This window comes from Neovison vison, chromosome 8, assembly GCF_020171115.1.
Source record: "Neovison vison isolate M4711 chromosome 8, ASM_NN_V1, whole genome shotgun sequence".
NCBI lineage: Eukaryota > Metazoa > Chordata > Mammalia > Carnivora > Mustelidae > Neogale > Neogale vison.
The window spans coordinates 94,654,469-94,676,426 of record NC_058098.1 but is presented as its reverse complement, the minus strand read 5'-3'; the positions used below and the strand labels follow the sequence as shown (position 1 = coordinate 94,676,426).

The window sequence follows — 21,958 nt, the reverse complement described above, 5'->3', positions numbered from 1 at the left end:
CAGCTGCCAACAGGGACATTCAAATCAAAGTCACAATGAGATTATCACTTCACATCCACTAAGATAGCTACAATAAAAAAAGACAACAGTCAGGCAGCTGGGTGGCAGTTGAGTGGGGACTCTTGATTTCAGCTCAGGTCATGATTTTGGGGTCATGGGATCAAACCCCACACCAAGCCCCATCTAGAGCCCCTCCTTGGGCTGCATCCTCCATGGGGAGTCTGCTTGAGATTTTTCTCTGTCTCCCCCTCCAACTGCTTGCATACTCACTCTCTCTGTGTGTAAAATAAATAAATGAATCTTAAAAAAAAAAAAGGTAAATGCACCTGAAAACACTTAAAAAAAAAGATAGAAAATGTCATCAAGAATATGGAAATATTAGAAGCTCCAGACATGTGCCAGTGTGAATGTAAAGTGGTGCTGCCAATTCAGAAAACAGTTTGGGAGTTCCTCAAAAAGTTGAATGTATAGTTACCACATGACCCAGACAGTGCTAGGTATAATACCTGAGAGAAATGAACACATTTGTCCATAGAAAAACTACTACAGGAATGTTTGTAGCAGCACTAATTATAATAGCCAAAAAGTAGAAACAACTCAATGCCCATCAACCTGATGAATGGACAGACAAAATAGGTATACTAATACAATGGAATATTCTTCAGCCATAAAAAAGAATGAAGTACTGTTACATGCTACAATGTTATTGAAACTTGAAAACATTATATACTAAGTGAAAGAAGCCAGTCAAAAGACCATATATTGTGTAATACCATTTATGTGAAATGTCCAGGTGAGGCAAGTGCATATAAACTAGTTGTTGCCAGGGTTTGCCAGGAGGGAGGAAGGGGAATGACTGCTAAGGGGTTTCTTTTCCGGGTGATGAAAATGTTCTAGAATTAGAGGTGATTGTTGCATAACTCTGAATAAAGGAAAAATACCACTGGAGTGCAAATTTTTAAAGGGTAAATTTCATGCCATGTGAATTATATCTCAACTTAAAAATCAAAATAAATTCTTCAAAATTGCAGCGCTCTTGGAGGCCCCTTGCCTTATAAAGAGGATGCCGGCAAACCCAGCAACACCCCAGACCAAGCACAAGGTGAGCCACTCCCCCAGGCCAGGGACCATGAACTGACCACGCCTCCAGGAGGAGGAAGTCCCGGCTTAGAGGCCGCTGACTGGCTGAGCTTTAGGAGGGGGAGGGGCTAAGAGGGGTGCGTCTAGTCTCTCTCGCAGGAGCGGGGCGGGCCGAAGCCTTCGCTCGCGAGATTTTGGTGGTTCCGCATTTCGGGTCGGCAAGGTGGGGGAGGCGAGCGCAGCAACTGGCACCGGCTCGATCCTCTGTTCAAAGCAGCGGCGCCGGGTGCTTTCGCTGGCCGCGAGCTGAGGATTGTCCGCTTCCTCGTGGTTCCCGCGCGGGCTCCGAATCCAGGGCGCGGCGGGGGCCAGTGGCCCCTCCCCTCCGAGGATAGAAGATGAGCTTCCTCTTGTGAGTGTGGCGGGGCGGAGGGCCCGGAGGGCTGAAGGCCGAGGGCGAGGGCGGGGAAGGGGGCGAGCAGGCTTCTGAGGCCAGAACGGGGCCCCGGGGTCGGGGTCGGAATGGCCGACGTTTGCTTTGCTCGTCTCCCGCCCCCTTCTCCCGAGGGCCATGGGAGAGGCCCGGAGGTGGGCCCGGGCAGACGGAGATGAAAGTCGAGGCAAAGGAAGCAGAGAGAGAGAGAGAGAGAGAGAGAGAGTGAGAGAGGTGGGCCCGGGCAGACGGAGATGAAAGTCGAGGCAAAGGAAGCAGAGAGAGAGAGAGAGTTGCGGAGTGAAGAGGCCCGAAGCCGGCAGTGCCTGCAAACTTTTCCGCCTCAGCGCCCCTGAGGGTGGAGGGACGACCCGGGGGCGGAGCCCCGAGCCCGGCCGCTGGGGCTCCCGAGTCCTCGCAAGTCTGGAGCCTTCTAGTACCGATCCGTGCTGACTTAGCTTTTTACTCCATCGTATGCCAAGTTTTATTATCTTCTGTATTAAAACTACCCCCGAGGAAAAAGGCTACCCCAGGAAGACGTGGTTTGAGAAGCTCGAAGTTAAGCTGCGGCCTTGCATGCAGACTTCTCTCCAGTTCGGATTCAGCTCGCTTTGTGACTTTGTGTAGATTTTAGTTAGTTTGTACCCTCTACACCCATCATGGGGCTCAAACTTACAACCCCGAGATCAGGACTAGCAGGCTGTACTGACTGAGCCTAGCCGGGCACCACTGTGACTTTGTGTAATTAACTTTTCCTGGGTAGAATCCTGTTTTAGAGATAAGGCCTGGGGCCCAAATGAGGCTTAAGTGGAAACTTTTGTAAATTCTCTGATGATTCTTAAGCGCGTTAAGGTTTGGGAAGCGTTGCTCCAGCACCTTATTATTTTCAGGTGGCTCTCTCTACCTGGTACATCACTTAAATTTTTGTGTTGTGTGATTGAGGACATCACCCACATATTTGACATTTTCATTAAATTTTGTTCAAGTTCGTAGTGTTCCTTAACCAGAATTTATCCATTTCCTTATTGTGAGAATGTTTTGCTTTGGGAGGCACATGATGCTCAGAGACTGGGTTTGTCTTTGCTGGCAATGTATTTAACACAGGTTTGCTGTGGGAATTTCATACGCCAGTAGCGTAGCAGCTAGTGTTTCTTATTAAACTAATAAAATACTTCAAGCCAGTGATGGATTAAATACACTATTGTTCCAGACAAGGAAAGATGAAAGAAAGAAGGCCTAGATTTAGTTGAGATGTACCTTTATAGGTCTTGGTGCTGAGGAGAGGTGTTGGGCTTAGCCAACCCAGAGCTGAGGTCCAGCAAGTGAAGGTCCTTGTTGCCAGGGAGCGATGGTGCTGGTGTTGACCTGCAAGTGAATTTCCCTTCTGGGCTGGGCATTTGACTGGAAGGGCCAGTTGCCCCAAGGTTTTCAGAGAGCTGTTTCTTAGTTTTTTTTTTTTTAAGATTTTTAGTTATTTATTTGACAGACAGAGATCACAAGTAGGCAGAGAGGCAGGCAGAAAGGGGGAGAGGGGAGCAGGTTCCCCGCTGAGCAGAGAGCCGGATGCTGGACTCCATCCCAGGACCCTGAGATCATGACCCGAGCTGAAGGCAGAGGCTTTAACTCACTGAGCCACCCAGGCGCTCCTACAGAGAGCTGTTCAGATAGCAGTGTCATCTTGCCCAGACCGAACACTCTAAAGTATTCCGCACAAATTCTTGGTATTTATAGTCAAAAATGTCTCCTTGCCGTAGTTGCTTCTTCATAAGTTTTCACTGATAAGCCCCAGGGGGGCCCCTCAGCAGCTGAACTACTGAGTTCTTACAGGTGCGAACAGATGAGATGATGACATCCTGACACAGTTTTCTTCATTCTTACATGAAAACAACTTTTCTTTTTGTCTTTGTCATAAACAAGTGGGTTAAAACAAATTTCACTTGTCTTAAACAAGTGGATTTGAAATCTTACCAAACCCATACACAGCAGAGAAATTTGGATTCTGTGTAGTATTTTGCTGTTATAGCACTACTGAGAATATCCTTGTTCAAGTCGTTTTTTCCCACCTTTCAGTTGTTTTTTAATTTTTTTTTTAAAATTTTTTTTTTTTAAGATTTTATTTATTTATTTGACAGAGAGAAATCACAAGTAGGCAGAGAGGCAGGCAGAGAGAGAGAGAGGGAAGCAGGCTCCCTGCTGAGCAGAGAGCCCGATGCGGGACTCTATCCCAGGACCCTGAGATCACGACCTGAGCCGAAGGCAGCGGCTTAACCCACTGAGCCACCCAGGCGCCCTCAGTTGTTTTTTAGAAGTATGGGCTACACAGAATGATTACCATGTCCGAAAGTTTTTCTGATTTAGATTGTAATTGTAAATCTCTGTATTACTGGAACAATCTTTCCCTCCACTCCCAAAGTCTTTTTCCTATGAGTTAATGTTTAGTTAGTGGTTTGTTTGTGGATGCCCAGTTGCTTAGTTACTTTTTGGATCGAAATGTGAGGCTGTTTTTTGTTCTAGTTGACAGGCATTTGCGTTTTCACTTCTTGGCTGTTACGAATGATGCGGCTGTGAACTTTTGTGTTCAGATTTTTGTATTGGATGCATAGGTTCATTTCTTTTGGGTAAATACCAAGAAGTGGAATTGCTGAGTTATATGCTAACTATGTTTAATCTTTTGAGGAACTGCCAAACTTTTTCAAAGTATGACAGCATTTTGCATTCCCACCAGCACTCTTTGAGAGTTTCAATCTACCCACACCATAGGTAGCACTTGTTAATTGTCTTTTTGATTATAGACATCCTGAATGGATATGAAGTGTTATTGTGATTTTACTTACCATTTTCCTAATGACTAACAATGGTCAGCATCTTTTTGTATGCTGTTGGCCATTTGTATATCTTCTCTGGAGTAATGCCTGTTCAGATCCTGTGATCATCTTTAAATTGGGTAGTTTTTTTTTTTTTTTTTTGAGTTGTAAGAATTCAAAAATATATAGATTTTTAAAGATTTTATTTATCTGAGAGAGAGAGAGAATGAGAGAGAAAGCACATGTTGGGGAGAGAGGAAGAGGGAGAAACAGGCTTGTTTGGGGGAAACTCCTGCTAAGCCTGGAGCCAGACTTGATCCCAGGATCTTGAGATCCTGACTGAGCCTAAGGCAGATGTTTGACCAACTGAGCCATCCAGGCACCCTGGAAGTATTACTATAGGTGAAGATCATATTGACTCTTGAGACGTTATTTCATGTTAGTTTCTTTCTCTTTCTTTTAAGGTTTTATTTTTAAGTAATTTGTACTCCCATTGTGGGGCTTGAACTCAACCCCAAGATGAAGAGTTGCGTGTTCTACTGACTGAGCCAGCCAGGTGCCCCCTTTCTGAAACTTTTTCTGCATTTAGAAGATGGGCTTCTGCTGGACATTTGGTTCTTCATTATGTTTATGACTTGATATCTTGGCATGTGAATACATGTAGCTCTAACTTGTTCTTCTTAACTATGTACTATTCCACATTATGGATATATCAAATTTATTTATTCCTCTTCTAATAAGTTTTGGGATTGTTTCCAGGTTCCTCTTTGTTCTTTTTGGAAATTTAATTTTTATGGTTAGAAATCCCTCCATTTTTTTCTAGGTTTCATATCCTGTTAGCTTCCTTAGAGAAAAATCATTTTTCTCAGTAACCAGTTGTCTCATTTATTTTCCCTGCTAATAACTTCAGAATGTTAATGTCACTTCTACTGTGGTTTGCTTTGATGGCATCACAAATCTTTTGATTAAAAAAATGGATTTTTTTTTTTTAGCTCTTCAAAACTTAGGGCTGTCTCTCTTCCCCACCATTGTCTGTAGGTAGAAATTGAAGCCAAAAGGAAGTTTGTTTTCTCAGACAGTCACAGAATTAGTGGCAGATCAAGGACTAGAATCCTGGTGCACCATACTACTTCATGAGGCATAGTAAAATTGCGTTCTGTATGAAATTGTGTTGCTAATCCTGAATCTCTGTGAGGAAAAACATTTAAAGCATTCTTTATTTGTGATTGTCACCCTCTCCCTGGCACTTTTCGGGGAGTATTTTTTAATTTTCAGAACAATTTGTATGCCTAAAATTATGCCATTCTGCTTTCATTCGTAAAATAAAGATTGCTATACTTTTACTTTCAACCTAATAGCAGCAGCCGCTCTTCTAAAACATTCAAACCAAAGAAGAATATTCCCGAGGGCTCTCATCAGTATGAACTCTTAAAACATGCAGAAGCAACTCTAGGAAGCGGGAATCTGAGACAAGCTGTTATGTTGCCAGAGGGAGAAGACCTCAATGAATGGATTGCTGTCAACAGTAAGTTTTTAAGAACATTCAGCTTTGTTGATTTATAGGAACGTTTTGCTAAAATCTTTTTGTTAATCAAATTTCTTTTTCAGGTATAACCGTTGTAGTATGAGTTACCTATAAAGAAACTCATAGGGACGCCTGGGTGGCTCAGTCGGTTAAGCGGGCTACCTTCGGCTCAGGTCATGATCCCAGCGTCCTGGGATCGAGTCCCACATCGGGCTCCTTGCTCCACAGGGAGGCTGCTTCTCCCTCTGCCTCTACCTGCCATTCTGCCTGCCTGTACTCTCTCTCTCTTTCTGACAAATAAATAAAATCTTTAAAAAAAAAAAAGAAAGAAAGAAGCTTATAGGTGCAAATATATCCAGAACTGTTTTGTTCTCTTCAGAGTACTTGGTTATGTAGCTTATGTGGCTGGGTAGAGACACCTGAGGGGAAATGTTGAGTGCTTTGGGGTGATTTCTGAGAATAGAATGGTAGGAATTATTGGGTAAGGTCAGATAAAACACTGGAATACAAAATTCTACCGATGGTGGACCATGACTTTGTAGGGAGCCTGCCTCCCCAGTCACACCTCCAACTCCCAGCAGCTCTCACCTGCCTGCGTATACACAGACATCAGTTGCAGTGCATATGGGCAGTCACGTGATTGTTATGACTTTGGAGTAATCGGAGGAAATAGATTGGGAGAAAATGCGAGGGACCCATGAGCTGAATGCCGCTCGAGTTCAAGAAAATGAGGGCATGACGTGGAAAGTTAAACATACTGAGGCTAGAGATTTGAATTCTTGAGCCTGTCATTTCTGAGGTGAGATCAGTACCAGCTGACAAGATTTAAATCTGTTAGGGACTTCAGATGTTCCAGGAATTTTTAAACTTCTTAATGAAAAATTTCAAACGTAGAAAAATAGAGAAACTAATACAGTGAATTCCCAGGCATCCATTGTCCAGTTTTAACAGTCATGGCCAATTCATGCTTCTATATCTCGCTCTGATTAATTTTTTTTTCCTTTCGTGTTTTGATTTTTCCCTCCCCTCTCCACCTCTTCCCCACTCTTCCTATCTCTCCCCTAGTTTCTTCCATGCTGGCAGTGAGACATGGCCAGCCCACCTCACCCTGATTGTTTTGAGGTGAATCCCAAATACATTCTTTCTTTCTTTTTTTTTTTTAAGATTTTATTTATTTGAGAGAGAGAGGGCACAAGAAGCAGGATGGACAGAGAGAGGGGGAGCAGCTGACTCCCCACTGAGCAGGGAGCCCGATGTGGGACTCAATCCTGGGACCCCAGGACCACCATCTGAGCTGAAGGCAAATGCTCAAACGACTGAGCCACCCAGGTGCCCCAAACATATTATTTCATCTATAAATATTCCATATCTCTAAAAGACAGGCACTCCCCCTCCCTTTTTTTTTTTTTTTTTTTAAAGATTTTATTTGTTTATTTGACAGACAGAGATCACAAGTAGGCAGAGAGGCAGGCAGAGAGAGAGAGGAAGGGAAGCAGGCTCTCGGCTGAGCAGAGAGCCCGATGCGGGGCTCGATCCCAGGATGCTGGGATCATGACGGGAGCCAAAGGCAGAGGCCTTAACCCACTGAACTCTGGCACTGGCACCCTGGCACTCCCCTTTAAAGGTAATGACAATACTGCCATTACTTTATGTTAGCAATATCCCTGATTGTCTTCTAAATGTTGTTCTTGTTTAAAAGATTTTATTTATTTATTTGATAGAGACACAGAGAGGGAACACAAGCAGGGGGAGTGGGAGAAGTAGGCTTCCCGCGGAGCAGGGAGCCCAATGGGGGGCTCGATCCCAGGACCCTGGGATCATGACCCAAGCCGAAGGCAGATGCTTAGCAACTGAGCCACCCAAGCACCCCTAATTGTTTCTTTTTTAAAAAAAAAATTATATTTGGTTTAAATCAGATTAATAAGGCTTCTGTGTAATGTTTCTTGAATCTCTTAATGCGCAGGCTCCTCGTTGCAGTCTTTGTTCCTTGCTATTTTTGTTGTTGAAGAAACCAGTTCATTTATTTCCCACAGTGTGAATCATGTTGATTGTATCCCCAAAGCTTGCATTACCACGTTCTGTTCTTCCTTTACTTCCTGTGAATGTTAGTTCACAGTGTTAGACAGCACTGGCCAGTAGAACTTCCTGCCATGGTGCAAATGTTCTGTATCTGTACTGTGGCCATTTAGCTTTTGAAATGTGGCTTGTGTGGCTGGAACTGAATTTTAAATTTATTTTTAACTAAGTAGCCATTTGTGGCTAGTGGCTCCCACGTTAGCACAGATTTGGAACTTTGCTCAAATTCGGGTTTAATTTTGTTTGTTTGGAAAGCTGCTTTATATGTGGTGACATATACTTCCAAAAGTGTCCAGAATGTCCTCCATACTATCCAGCTGTCTTTTTATGTGGTATTATTCAGTTGTTGATAATCATTCTTTGATCAGCACTGTCCGATAGAAATATAATGTGACATAGCTACAAATGTTATTTAAAAATTTCTAGTAGCCATAATAAGAAAAATTTTGGGGTTTTTTTCAGCATGTTAAAAAGTCATTATTTGTATTACTAAGAGAAACAAGGTGCATAACTACGGGATATGTTAAAATCTTTTGTGTAAGATAGGATACAGGTGCTTGGGGGCAGGAGACCAAAAAAATAATGTAGTGGTTATCCATAGGGGGAAGCTGGGGTGGTTGGGATTAAGATTTATCACTGTATGTTTTTATAGATCTTTGTGAACCATGTGAAGCATTATATTTTCAGAAAAGACCTTCCCCTGTTTTTTTTTTAACCTTAACTCAAATTATCATCTGTTATTCTGAAAGCATCTGTTGGCCTTCCTGAGCCATCAGTTTTCCTTTGAGACTTTCTGTCTTAGACTGTTCTCCCAACTTTTTAGCTTCAGGATCCCTGTATTCTCTAAAAAATTATCAAGAAACCCAAAGAGCTGTCAATTATGTAGGTGTTATCTAGTGATACTTACTGTGTTAGAAATTAAAACTGAGAAATTTTAAATACTTTTAAATCTTTAAATAAGGACCTAATGATTACTTTATCTTATAGCACAATTACCAATATGTCTGTCATCTGTTATTCCGAAGGCATCTGTTGGCCTTCTTCAGCCTTCAATTTTTCTTGGAGACTTTTTGCTTTGGATAGGCTGTTCTCCAACGTGACTCACTAAGAAGGTTTATAAGTGAGGGAGTTTTATGTAAAATTCCTTTTGATGAGATGGAGCTTTTTTAAAATCTATTTGTTTTTTAAGAAAGGCGGAAAAGCCCCAGGTGGTTTTTAGGGACTCCTTTAGATAGGGAACTAAAACAGTTTTTAAAACTTTCCAAGGCTTATGTGGATGTCTCTGCAGAGGAACATTTGACTCTGATAGATTCACTACTTACTCCCTTCCTCTTCCATTTCTTCCATATTTAGCAGAAGCTCCTCTTGGAAGTGCTCACTGACTAGCTCAGCCCCTCGAGACGCTGCCTTTTCTCTTAACTCTTATATTCCTCTCAATTTTTTCCCTTTGGATAGCTGGAGTCTCCAGGACAAGGGACATTATCCCACCATGTCCTTTCTGTGTCCTCAGTATGCATTAGGCCTCATGTTTTTTATTATTTTTATGATAAGATGTTTTAAATGCCTGTTGATACAGCTGATAGACCTTGCCCCTTACAGGATGTTCTCCGCTTCATTTTGCTTTTTCCCAACACAAATGGTATTGTCTGGTCCAGATTGATAGGAAGCAATGGATTTTTTCATTCCCTTGGATATAATCAAATTATATATTCTACTGATATAATAATCACCATTAAGTTAGAAGTATTGCTAAGATTTTATTTTCTTGCTGTTCTGTGCTGGCTAAAAACTTACTATATTAAAGCAAATATAGGGACGCCTGGGTGGCTCAGTTGGTTAAGCGGCTGCCTTCAGCTCAGGTCATGATCCTGGCGTCCTGGGATCGAGTCCCACATCGGGCTCCTTGCTTGGCAGGGAGCCTGCTTCTCCCTCTGCCTCTGCCTACCTCTCTGTCTGCCTGTGCTCACTCTCGTTTCTCTCTCTGTGACAAATAAATAAAATCTTTTAAAAAAAAATAAAGCAAATATAGATTAAAAGTTAATTTAGGTGTGACAGCTTAATAAGAGAAGGGAATTTGCAGTATACCTGGATCATTGAATCTCTTACAGATTTATTCAAGAACTTGAAGGCATTGTCCATTTTTCCTTCAGCTGAGAGGTCTGCATTTTATTGTGTTTGCACAAACATTTTAACATAATTTTGCTATTATGTTTCCAGCTGTGGATTTCTTCAACCAGATCAACATGCTGTATGGAACTATTACAGAATTCTGCACTGAAGCAAGCTGTCCAGTCATGTCTGCAGGCCCCAGGTACATATACTGACTATTAGATAGGTATTCGAAGTACTAAAGAAAGCTGATCATCACTCCTTGATAGAAATGAAACAATAAGGCCTTTTTGTTTTTATCTGTTTACATAAGAGCAGTTCAATCTTACCAGTTCTTGAATGCTTCCTTATAAGCTTTTAGTTATTTTTAAATACTTTGGTCTGGGGTACTTAGTATTTAATTGTATTATACTGAATAATGAATGTTCATTTTTTTTTCTTGTGCTTAGTGTTATGTCCAAATTGTGCCGCTTTAATTTTCTGGCTTAAAGATGTTAAGACTAAAAAAATTTGACTATAGGGGCACCTGGGTGGCTCAGCTGGTTTGGCCGACTCTTGATTTCTGCTCAGGTCTTGAACTCCGGTGTCATGGGATTGAGCCCCAAATCAGGCGCTGCAGTCGGCAGGGAGTCTGCCTGAGATTCTCTCTCCTTCTATCCATCCCCCTGCTTGCACATGCACATTTGCCCTCTATTTCTCTCAAATTAATAAGAAATTTTGAGTATAAAAAATATTAAGAAATACTAAGAACCATGGAACTCTTTTATCACCTGTAATGTTAAGTCAAGATGTGATGGGATTAATGTTTTAGTGTTTCTTTCCAGTCTTTTTTTCTAATAATAAGTGACTAATTTTATGTGACTATAATGGTATCAAAATGTTTATGCCTTGGGAAAAAATTGTCTTTCCTGGATTTGCTATAGGTATAAAGGAAAAAAAAACATCTCCAATGAGTTTGTAGTTCTATTTTTAATCACAGTATTTTGGAGGGATGTTTTTATTTTGTGTTTTATTCCTCAAACTTCTTTAAAATAAGTAAGAAAACTTATCTGTGACTTAAATGCTTCAAACAGTGAAGTTTTGTAGAAGTCTTAATATACATTCTAGCTCAGCAAAGGGAGGGAGAAGAAAGGCATGCCTAAAGGTATTTCTTTAGTACTCTCTGCAGGAAATAGTCTCTCTTCCTCTCTCTCTCTCTCTCTCTTTTTTTTTCTTTGTTAAGATTTTGTATTTTTTTTTCCAGTTGAATTTATTTTTTTATTATTTACTTTTTAAAGATTTCATTTATTTGAGAGAGAGAGTGTGTGAGCACACAAGCAGAAGGAGGTGGAGGGACAGAGGGAGAGGGAGAAGCAGGCACCCCACTGAGCAGGGAGCCTGAGGCACAGAGCCCAGTGCAGGGCTGGATCCTGGACCCTGGGATCATGACCTGAGCCGAAGACAGGTGCTTAACCGACTGAGCCAACCCGGTGTGCCCAGGAAAGAGTCTTATTATGTAGACTCTGTTGTTGGTACCTTGATGGTCAGCTGTTGAAGGATGTGGGGGATCCATTTGTCTCTGACCCAGTCCTTAGCTCCCTCTACCATGAAGATACAGTTCCCTTATCTTTAAACATCCGTTCTGGCACTGTCAGCTGCCGCATTATCCTCCTTTTCTCTTCCAATTATAACTATCCTATTTCAGGATAATGCTATAGGGAACTCTGAGTAACCTCCAGTAGAACTTGAAGTCATTTACTAAATTATACTTAACTTCTATTGATAAAATGTAGACCTACTTTGATTACAAATTGTACATTTGTTACGGCTTCAGTAAAACCTTTTTCTCTCTAGATACGAATATCACTGGGCAGATGGCACTAATATTAAAAAGCCCATCAAATGTTCTGCACCAAAATACATTGACTATTTGATGACTTGGGTTCAGGATCAGCTTGATGATGAAACTCTTTTTCCATCTAAGATTGGTGAGTTAATGTTGAATATTTTCCTTTTTAACTGATAAATATGTTGTATTATTTTTAATACTTTGTTACTTAAAAAAAAAGTAATGATGGCTGACAAATTCCTCTCCAAAAAGATTGTAAATGCATACTCCCTCCAGCCATGTTTGTGTCTGTCTGTATTTCTTCACTGGTAATACTGGTTGGCTACTTATTTTTTAATCTTTTCAATTTGGGTAAATAAGTTTGTTTGAATGTACATTACAAAAATGCTGATGGCATTGAGATTTTTTTGGTTTATTGATCATTGTGTGTTTTCTGTTCCTATCCTTTGTCTATTTCTTTGGTAAGGATACTAGCTCTTTGACATATATGTCATATGTATCTTTCCCTAACTTGCCTCTTGTCTTATTTTGTTCATGAGGTATTCTTGCCATATGTAACTTTCTATTAATTTTTTCCTTTGTTGTGTGGATTTTAATATAATGATTAGAAAGGTTTTCCCTACTTCAAGATAATAGAAATATTTGCCCTTTTTTTCATTTAGTACTTTTGTGGGTTTTGTTTTTACATTTAAATCTTTGTTCTTGCCAGAAATTGTTTTCTTAAGGCTCCCTTCATTTTTTTTCTAGTTATAAATGTGAATCAGTTTTGTACAGTACCACTTATCGAATGCACATGTCTCTTCTCCCTGGGTTATTGTATGTGTACACCAGATTGCCATGTAATTTGGAGTCTTTCAGTCTCTTTATCTGTTCCTGTAGGAATTCCACACTGTTTTAATTACCATGGCCATATATCTTTGAGCATCTTGTAGGGCTAGTCTCTCTTTCTTGCTCTTCTTTTTCAGAATATTCATAGCTCTTCTGGGATATTTATTCTTCCAGAGAACTTAGAATCATTTTGGCAAGGTAAAATAAAAGTATTTGTGAGATTTTGAGATTATTTCATTCAAGTTGTAGATTAACATAGACAGTCTCCTTCTCTTGACAATACTGGGTCTGCCCAAGAATTAGGTACATTTTTTTCATTTCTTCATCTTTTCTTTCTCATTTCCTCTTGTAAAATTCTGTAGTGCACTTTATGTTAATCCTTCAAGTTTAAGTTTATTCCTAGACATTTTATGGTGTTTTTAAATTGATGTCTGGCTGGGACGCCTGGGTGGCTCAGTTGGTTGGACGACTGCCTCCGGCTCAGGGCGTGATCCTGGAGTCCCGGGATCGAGTCCCACATCAGGCTCCCAGCTCCATGGGGAGTCTGCTTCGCTCTCTGACCTTCTCCTCGCTCATTCTCTCTCACTGTCTCTCTCACTCAAATAAATAAAATAAAATCTTTAAAAAAATAAAATAAAATAAAAAATAAAAAATAAAAAATGAATTGATGTCTGGCTTACAAATGGTTATTGTTTAATACATAGGAAAGCTGTTGATTTTTATATAAAATTTTGTATAAGTTGACCGTCAGATTCTGATTGTTTCAGTTGTTCTGGATTGGTTTCCTTGAATTTTTCAGGTACAGAATCACATCATATTCAGATAATATTAATTTTTCCTCTTCCTTTCTGATACAGATGCTTCTTGTGTAACTCTTATCTCATTGCCCCAGAGTAGTGCTGAGTAATGGTGATGATGTGGCAGACCTCTTTTCTTGTTGCCTTACTTTTATGCAAGTGCTTCTAGTACCTCAGCATTAAGCAGGAATCTTGCTTTTGGGAAGTGTGTAAATTTTTAAAAATCAGGTATGATTGTTGAGTTTTACAATATTTTCCCAGTGTCTGTTGTTACCACAAGGTTTTCTCCAGTATCTTTTTTATTTAGTGTTTTCCTGGAAGAGTATTTTTTATTTGCTAATATTTTGATCAAGATTTTGGCATCGGTATTTATAGATGAGATGAGATCAGTCTTTTCATTTTCAGTTTAAGAGTGTCTTAGGAACATCATGTTGGATTCTGTCTTATCTGTTCGGGCTGCTAATTACAAAACTACCAGAGATTGGATGGTTTATGACAACAGAAATTTATTTCTCAGCTTTTAGGACTGGAAGTCCAAGATCAAGGGGCCAGCATAGTTGGGTCCCTGTAAGAGCCCACTTTTGGGTTGCAGACTTCTGACTTCTCAGTCTTCACATGGTGGAAGGAGCCCGCAGAAGTTCTCTGGGGCCTCTTTTTTAAGGGCATTGATCCCATGCAGGAGGGCTCTGTCCTTGTGACTGAATCACCTCCCAGAGCCCCACGTCCCCACGTTAGGTTTTCAACATAGGAATTTTGAGGGGTAACAAATAATTCAGACCATAGCAGGTTCCTTTTTGTGGTCTAATCAGTGGCTCTTTTGGGAGAAAAGCTTGTATCATGCTAACACCCTATTTGCTATTGGTCAGGTTTTTTATTATTAAACCGTTTCCTTTCTCACAGATTCTTTATTGTGTATTGACTGTGCTTGGATGTTTCTGTTCAGCTCAGCTTGGAAAGTGCTTGGTTTAAGACAAATTACTTCTATTTCTTTAATGATTAAAGTCTTCCAATTATGGAAAATAAAGAATACTTAAAACTTTGTTCCCTTTTCTCAGCTTTTCATTCATTAGTAATCCATCCTAATGTTTCAGAAGCCTTTTCCCCCTCAATTAGGCTATTATTTACATCTTCTGCCAGTTATTTATTCTTACTAGATAGAATTGTTAACTCACTTTTATTAGCTGGAGGCATATATTTATAAATTCTAAGAGAAGGAGTTTGACTTAAAAATCCAGCTTTTCAGTATATGAGTACAAGAGACCAGTCCAGAAAAACATGCCCACAAGCTCCAGAATAAAGTTAGAAAATGCAGGTTGTTAGGGACACCTGGCTGACTCATTCAGTAGGGCATGCAACTCTTGATCTCTGGAGGTCTTGCGTTCAAGCCGCACGTTGGGTGTAGAATTTAACTTAAATAAAGTTTAAAAAAAAAAACAAACACATGCCAGTTGTTAGCCAAGATGGGATGGGGGGATCAGAAAAAATTTGCTTGCAAGAGCAAAATAGACTAAATTTTAGGCTTTTAAGGGCTGGTTAAGAAATAAATTAAAATGCAGGCAAGGAGAAAGTGTTTTAACCATTTTTTTTTCCTGAAAGATTGAAGAAAAGGAAATGTTTCTTGAGTAGTGTTGTGGAATAGCCTTTAAGGCTGTCTAATCTAGGTTATTTTGGAAGCTGATGCCTTCTTAATGTGTTTATATACTGTACTCAGTGCCACTTAAATTGTCTTGCTCCTGTCTCTATTTCCTAAGACTTTGATCTTGTCAACCGGAATTCTCAGGAACGTGACCAGAGGTTACCAAAACCTCTCCCCATTCTTTTCTAAGGAAGTGTTTATTTTCTTTGCAAAATAGGTGCTCTGCCTCCCTTTTCCAGGAAGTTTGTCCCTATCTTGTATTATAGGAAAATGAAAATAGCACTTTAGAGAAAAGATAAAAAGTTGGGGACTCCTAAAACCAGAAAACTGGTTTTTCAGAGTAATGCAGATAAAATACATTTTATTTATAGACAGTAGATTATAATGCCTTTTTGTCTTGCTTAGTTTTCATTCGTGGTTGAGTGCGTGTTTGTAAGAAAATTTTTTAGAGTTAGAATTACAGAAATAGAAATTGTTTTATTTATATCAAAATACTTGTTGCATTTAATCTTAGGAAGAAACTCTCCAGAACAGCTGAAATCATATTCATGTTAGCTCCTTATAAACTTGGTGCCTGTGCCTTTTCTTCTAAGGCAGTCAGAAAAAGTGCTGTGTGAGGATACCCCGTATATTTATGTTTGGGGTTTTTTTTTCTTTGTCTTTTTTTTAAAAAAGTATGTATGTGGAAAACAGGCTTATATTTGTGAATGTGTGTGTTTGTGTGTTGGAGTTGCTTATGGCAGCTTCTAAACTTTCCTCTGTTCAGTTGGATAAAAGACAATTGATATATATGTATATTTGATTACAGGTGTCCCATTTCCCAAAAACTTTATGTCTGTGGCAAAGACCATTCTGAAGCGTCTGTTCCGGGTTTATGCCCACATTTATCACCAGCACTTTGACTCTGTGATGCAGCTGCAGGAAGAGGCCCACCTCAACACCTCCTTTAAGCACTTTATCTTCTTTGTTCAGGTAAGTTGAACCACGTTGACTTCTTTGTCCTTTGACTTGGACTCGTTTGTTAATTTTAATAAAGAGTAATTGAGAGAGCTATTTTACAGACAGAGAGTGAAGTATAAGCCGATTCCTCTCTTTTCTCTTTTCCTTGCTGTTTATTTTGTTGGTTAGCATAGTGGCAATATAGAAAGCATCACCCCTGTTTTGGGCCTTCTGCCTTTGGCTGCCGCAGCTGGGTCTCTGGTTAGGAAAGGACAGGGAGCACTGAAACTCCAAGACAGCTTGTCCACACCCTCCTGTTTCATCACCACTGCTGAGTAGAAGGGATGCTCTGGAAAAACATCTGCAGTTGGATTGTTCATGAGATGTCTGTGCCTAGGAGAGAAACTTTGAGAAAAACTTATTAGGGGCGCCTGGGTGGCTCAGTGGGTTAAGCCGCTGCCTTCGACTCAGATCATGATCCCAGGGTCCTGGGATCAAGTCCCGCATCAGGCTCTCTGCTCAGCAGGGAGCCTGCTTCCCTCTCTCTCTCTCTGCCTGCCTTTCTGTCTACTTGTGATCTCTGTCTTTTAAATAAACAAATAAAATCTTAAAAAAAAAAATTAAAAAAAAACCTTATTAGTTGTTCTCTTGGTTTAAGCTCCCAGAAGTCCCATTTCAGGCCAAATCTTATGAAGACAGCAGCTAGAAACTTCAAAAAGGACCGCCCCCTTCAAAGATGTAGCCTATTATCTAATGGGCCCTAACTTGGAACTGGAACTTTTTTCTTTTCTTTTTAAAGATTCTATTTATTTATTTATTTATTTATGTATTTAACAGTGCGCGCGCGAGCAATCACAAGTAGGCAGAGAGGTAGGCAGAGGGGGAGGGAGAAGCAGGCTTCGCTGAGCAGAGAACCCGATGCAGGGCTCAATCCCAGGACCCTGAGACCATGACCCGAGCCAAAGGCAGAGGCTTAACCCACTGAGCCACCCAGGCACCCTGGAACTGGAACTTTTTAAAAATCAAAATAATTCACATTGTGAAAAAGATATTAAAGAATTGGGACTCTTTTGGCAACGTTAGAGATAGATAATTCTCTATGCAAAATGTACATAGGTCTGTCTAGATAACTGTTTTTTGGTAGAAAAGCCAGCAGTCTTAGAGTATATATTGTGTATTTCAGTTAAATGTGCTGCACAAAGGAGAATGTACTGTGCTCCTCTCTGTCTTCCTTCTGAGATTGTTGGCGTGGCATGGATCTCGATAGAGTGTAGGTTCTGAAACAGGTGTATAGATACAGATACGGGGTACATACAGATATAGTATAGAGAGGTAGTGTAGCTATAGTATAGACACAGACATATGTAGATGGAAGGTTAGTATAGATCTATGAAAGACAAAGGGCCACTGCCCAGTAGGTGGCCATGATCATTGTATAGCTTTAAGATCATTTCCATGGAAAGGCAAACATAGACAGTTTTGATTTTAATGTTTTACACAGTGAGGATCATGCTAATACCTACAGTTGCTTCTTCGGTAAGTCCCTTATATTTTAAAAAAATGAGTAAAATAATCCCATTTTAAAATGTTCACAGAGAACATTTCATTATTTTTTTGTATTTCAGAAAACCAGGCCTGGGAATGATATTTATGGAGTTTTAATTTTAGGCTTATTTTTTAATTTTACTTTTCTTCTCTTTTTAGGAGTTTAATCTGATTGATAGGCGTGAATTGGCACCTCTTCAGGAATTAATTGAGAAGCTTGGATCGAAAGACAGATAAAATGTTTCTTCTAGAACACAGTTACCTTCTTGCTTCATTTGCTAGAGCTATCTCATTGCTATCTGTTATAGACTAGTGATACAGACTTTTAAGAAAACAGGATAAAAAGACACCTGTGTTCGTGTCTACTGACAAAATTGTCCCACAGGTAGATTGGCCCAGTCCTTCAGTGAGAAATTCAAGAGGCAGCCGACTCTGAGGCACTGTTTGACCACTCCTGTTACTGTCAGAGTTGGACTTACTTGTAATATGTGATGATAAAATGTAGTTTGTTCATTTTCTTTTCTTTTACTGAAGAAAATGAGTGCTTCGGGTTATAGCATAATAGCGATTGGGAATTTCCACCAGTACTTTATTAACAAGTTTCCAGAACAAATTACCTAATAATGCAATCAGATCCATTTTATCCTGTTTTTATTTACAAATAGAAGAGGTATTTTTAAGTTTCCTTAAGATTTAGAACATTTGTGTGTTACTTTGGGTAACCTTTTAGTTTGAAGTCAGTATGCTGGTGTTTTTATAGGTAAGACTCTATATTATATGTTTATTTTTTCAGAATCCCTGATTGCAGTTTAAATTCTCATATGACTTATGTAGTATGGGAGTAACCAGAGTTATTTCTAAAATGATGTTATTTTTTAATCTTTATTTGGTATTTTATTCACATAAACCTATCTAAAGTTTTAGGAGTTTGTATATCAGAAATAATTTTCTTAAGGCATGTAAGGATAGTCTTGTACATTTTTATTTTGAAATGCTTCATTCAGGTTAATTTTAATAGGTAGCTTTTGGCTAAGAAAGAAAACTCCAAAAAATTATGACCAATTCAGGTCTCAGAACCACTATTTTCATTCATGTTGTTTTTTTTCAGAGCCCCTGAGATCCTGGAGAGGAGAATGGAAGTACTCAGAGTACTTGGTTATTTTCTTTTGAGTGTCCTTTAAAACAAAAACAAGAATTACTGCTATGTGTTTTTATTGTGACTTGAGACTTCATTAAGAGTAGTGTAGAAATGTTCAGCCTTTCTCCCAACGAGGATAAAATTTAAGGAAGCCCATAATAAAAAACCTTGGTGGTGTACACATTTTATAACACAGCTTAAAGTTTTGGTGTGCTGCCTGGTGTGTGTGTGTGTGTGTGTGTGTGTGTGTGTGTAAACAAAATGGGAGGAATAAGTAAAAGATCTTTACTTCATTCTGTTAGTAGTCAAAGGATGGCTTGAGCCCTAATAGGGGTTTAATCCTGTTTTAATTGTTTTTGAATCAAAACTTGAAATTCGTCTATTTCTATTGGGATGAAAAAAATCTTCCCTTTTAGTGAAATAAAGGTCTAATTTTCATTAGGTTTCTAGGATTTAGTAAACTCCATCCACCTGTCAAGAATGTACTGGGCACAAGTCTATTGAGGACTTGCCCACCTGGCATTGCTTGAAGTTGGTCAGCATTCGGTGTGAGTTCAGAGCTGGGATTTTTGCAGAGTGCTCACTAACTCCCTTGATGGCTTTGATAAAAGGTTAGTTTGGTTAGGGTTTTTTTTGTTATTTATTTTTATTATTCCACTGAAGTAAGGAAAAAAATAGCTTAGGAACTCCATTTTTATCATAACTGAATTTTATATCCAAATATACAGAATTTTAAAGGAAACAAAACCTTTCGCTTTTTTTATTTAGGCTGAAACCATACATCGCTTCAGGAATTAAAAAGTGGGATAATCCCTTATTTTTAAAAAAAAAAAAAGAGAGAGAGAGAGAAGCCCTCTGAAACATTCCACAATCCATGTTTTAAGCTTATCCAAAGGTCCCTGTGTGGAGTTCTGTGTGTTTGTGTTGATCATTTATAAACAAGAAAGCAGGTTTCTAGATGCCACCCAGAATGTTAATTGCCTCTCGACTTTGGCTTTAATTACATTTTCATGGAATGAAATTCTGTTTCTCAACTAGGATTGTAGTTTCCATCATTTCTCATATTTCACATGATTCCTAAAGCAGTTCTCACTTTTCTCCATTTATTTTCAGTGATAGAAATCCTCTCTCTCTTCATGACTCCATCCCAAAATAAACCAAAGATGGTCACATGCTAGACATAAATAAAAAATTTGTTGGTAATTGGAGACTCAGAATGTCCTTTCTTAAAATGATAAACATATTACCAGGTTCCCAGGTTAACCGGGCTTTACCAATAGTGCACCTACCCATTAAGTTAGCACTACTTGTTCACATCTAAAGCCGGGGTAGAGAGCAGGAGAACTGGAGGAAGCAGGGAGGGTGAGGCCCTCCTGACTGGGCTAGAGGGCCAGCCTTTGAGAAAAGTCAGAACAAATCAGTCTGTCTTGGACTCTTCTCCCTTGTGAATTACCTTCCTGGGCCCAGGGTCCGATTGCTGCTCCTCACCCTGAGTACAGTCATGGGGTAGAGAGTGCTTGCTAAATTATGTAGGTAGTCCTATGGTGCTTAATTTCCAGGCCTTTAAAAAATACTTTTAGACAATGATGTGCGGGTTTTTTGTTGTGATAGCCAAATGTCTCCATTATTCTCCAGACTGTGAATAAAGCGATTTGTCGAGGGCTACCCGCTAGCCAGTTTCCTCTCTTCTTGGACTTGTAGGGCCCTGGCTTCTGTAAGCTGCTGCCTGCTTGCGAAATGCAAACCTGCAGTCATCGTGACTTTGATAACAAAAGGCAGGCTTCCCTAGTAGCGCAGAGCCAAGAGGAGCCAACCACTGGTGATTTTAACTTCTCCAAACATTTTTGGAAGTTTTCTGATCATACTGTTGGCTTTCTCTCGGAGAAGTGAGGTTATACTGGAAGTGGAGCTTCTAGACATAACATCATTACGTCACCAGCAATAAACAGATCAGCCCCAGAGGGTCCCACTCTTAGAAATGTGTTTCTGAGCAGCAGCAGTTCCGGTGCTGGTGGTGCCCGCCTGGTACGGGAGGCTGCCTCCTGTCTGAGAACTCTGGCCTGACAGATGCTGGCCGAGACCCCAGACACAGCCCCTTCGACAGGGACGGACTTCTTCCTGAGGTCAGTTCAGTAAGTGGATTTGATTTTTACTATTGTAGAATTCTGGCAAAGAGGGAAAGTAGTGGTCCCTCTGTCTTCCTGTGTGTTCCGCATTAGATTTTGATATTTCCGACTATACAAGGCTCGGGGGGATGACACTGCATGTGATAGCGGTGACTTTACTGAAGCAACTGCGTTGAAATTCACTTGGGTTTCTCTTATTCTGAAATTCTGTTCCAGACAAGTATTCTGTAAATCCAAATGGATTACCAGTGTGCTATAGGTTTTTAAATAGAACATTCTATGTTTGATCTACATCAACAGTAGTTTGCATAAGTTAGTCTTGGTTACCATCTAAAATATTTTTAAATGTTCTTTACATGAAAATTTATGTTGTATTTTTAAACCTTTAGGGGCTTTATCTATTTTTCTAAGTCAGTTAATTGTACTTTTAAAGAAAGTATTTTGTATCTACTTTTGTAACTTCATCAGAATAAAATATATTAAAAGAAATGACTGGTTAAAGTATGTGCCTCAACACTTTCTTTTAAAGATTTTATTTGAGAGAGAGGGAAGAGTGTACATGCATATTCCCCTGAGCGAGGGGGGACAGACAGCGGGGGCGGGAGGGAGGCAAGTGGACTCCACACTGGCTGAATCTCATGACCCTGAGCCCAAATCAAATCACACACAAAACCGGCTGAGGCACCCAGGCGCCCCTCACACTTACTTCTATTTAAATGTAAAACTTAAAGTTTTTGCTTCTATAGAAGGTTGTCTTTGGTCATCATTTAGTAGCTAAAATGTTTCCTTAACTTTGAGAGGAAAGGGAAGTCCTGAAATAAATATTCCAGGGCCCCACCCCCAAGAAAGAAACTAGGCCTATGATTATAGTGGCTAAAACCCATCCCAGACAAAATAAGTAGTCTCTACATTAACCAACCTGATCTCTTTCTGCATATTCCTGGTTGTGTACTGAGAAAAGGGAAGAGGAGAGAATGGACTCCTGATTTTCTGACCTTGAACTGAGTGCTCATCATTTCTATAAAACACCGTCCACCCCAAATGGCCAGTTTTTGTTCCTGTAGGAGAAAGAGTTATTTTTGGAGGTCTGAATT

The 21,958-nt window shown here is 39.9% G+C and overlaps 1 protein-coding gene across 2 annotated transcripts; it reads left to right on the top strand.

The window, feature by feature from the left end:
- The first annotated feature begins 1,260 nt into the window (after positions 1-1,260).
- On the top strand, positions 1,261-21,365 carry MOB1A (MOB kinase activator 1A). 2 transcript variants are annotated; one of them, XM_044261423.1, is made up of 6 exons: positions 1,261-1,492; positions 5,679-5,842; positions 10,136-10,229; positions 11,861-11,994; positions 15,925-16,088; positions 17,760-21,365. In XM_044261423.1, exons 1-6 carry the CDS (start codon positions 1,479-1,481, stop codon positions 17,835-17,837), a joined length of 648 nt encoding a protein of 215 aa, XP_044117358.1. In that variant the 5' UTR covers positions 1,261-1,478; the 3' UTR covers positions 17,838-21,365. The 2 variants fall into 2 exon arrangements, with proteins under 2 accessions (XP_044117358.1, XP_044117357.1); XM_044261422.1 differs by having other exon boundaries at positions 5,676-5,842.
- The last annotated feature ends 593 nt before the right edge of the window (positions 21,366-21,958 follow it).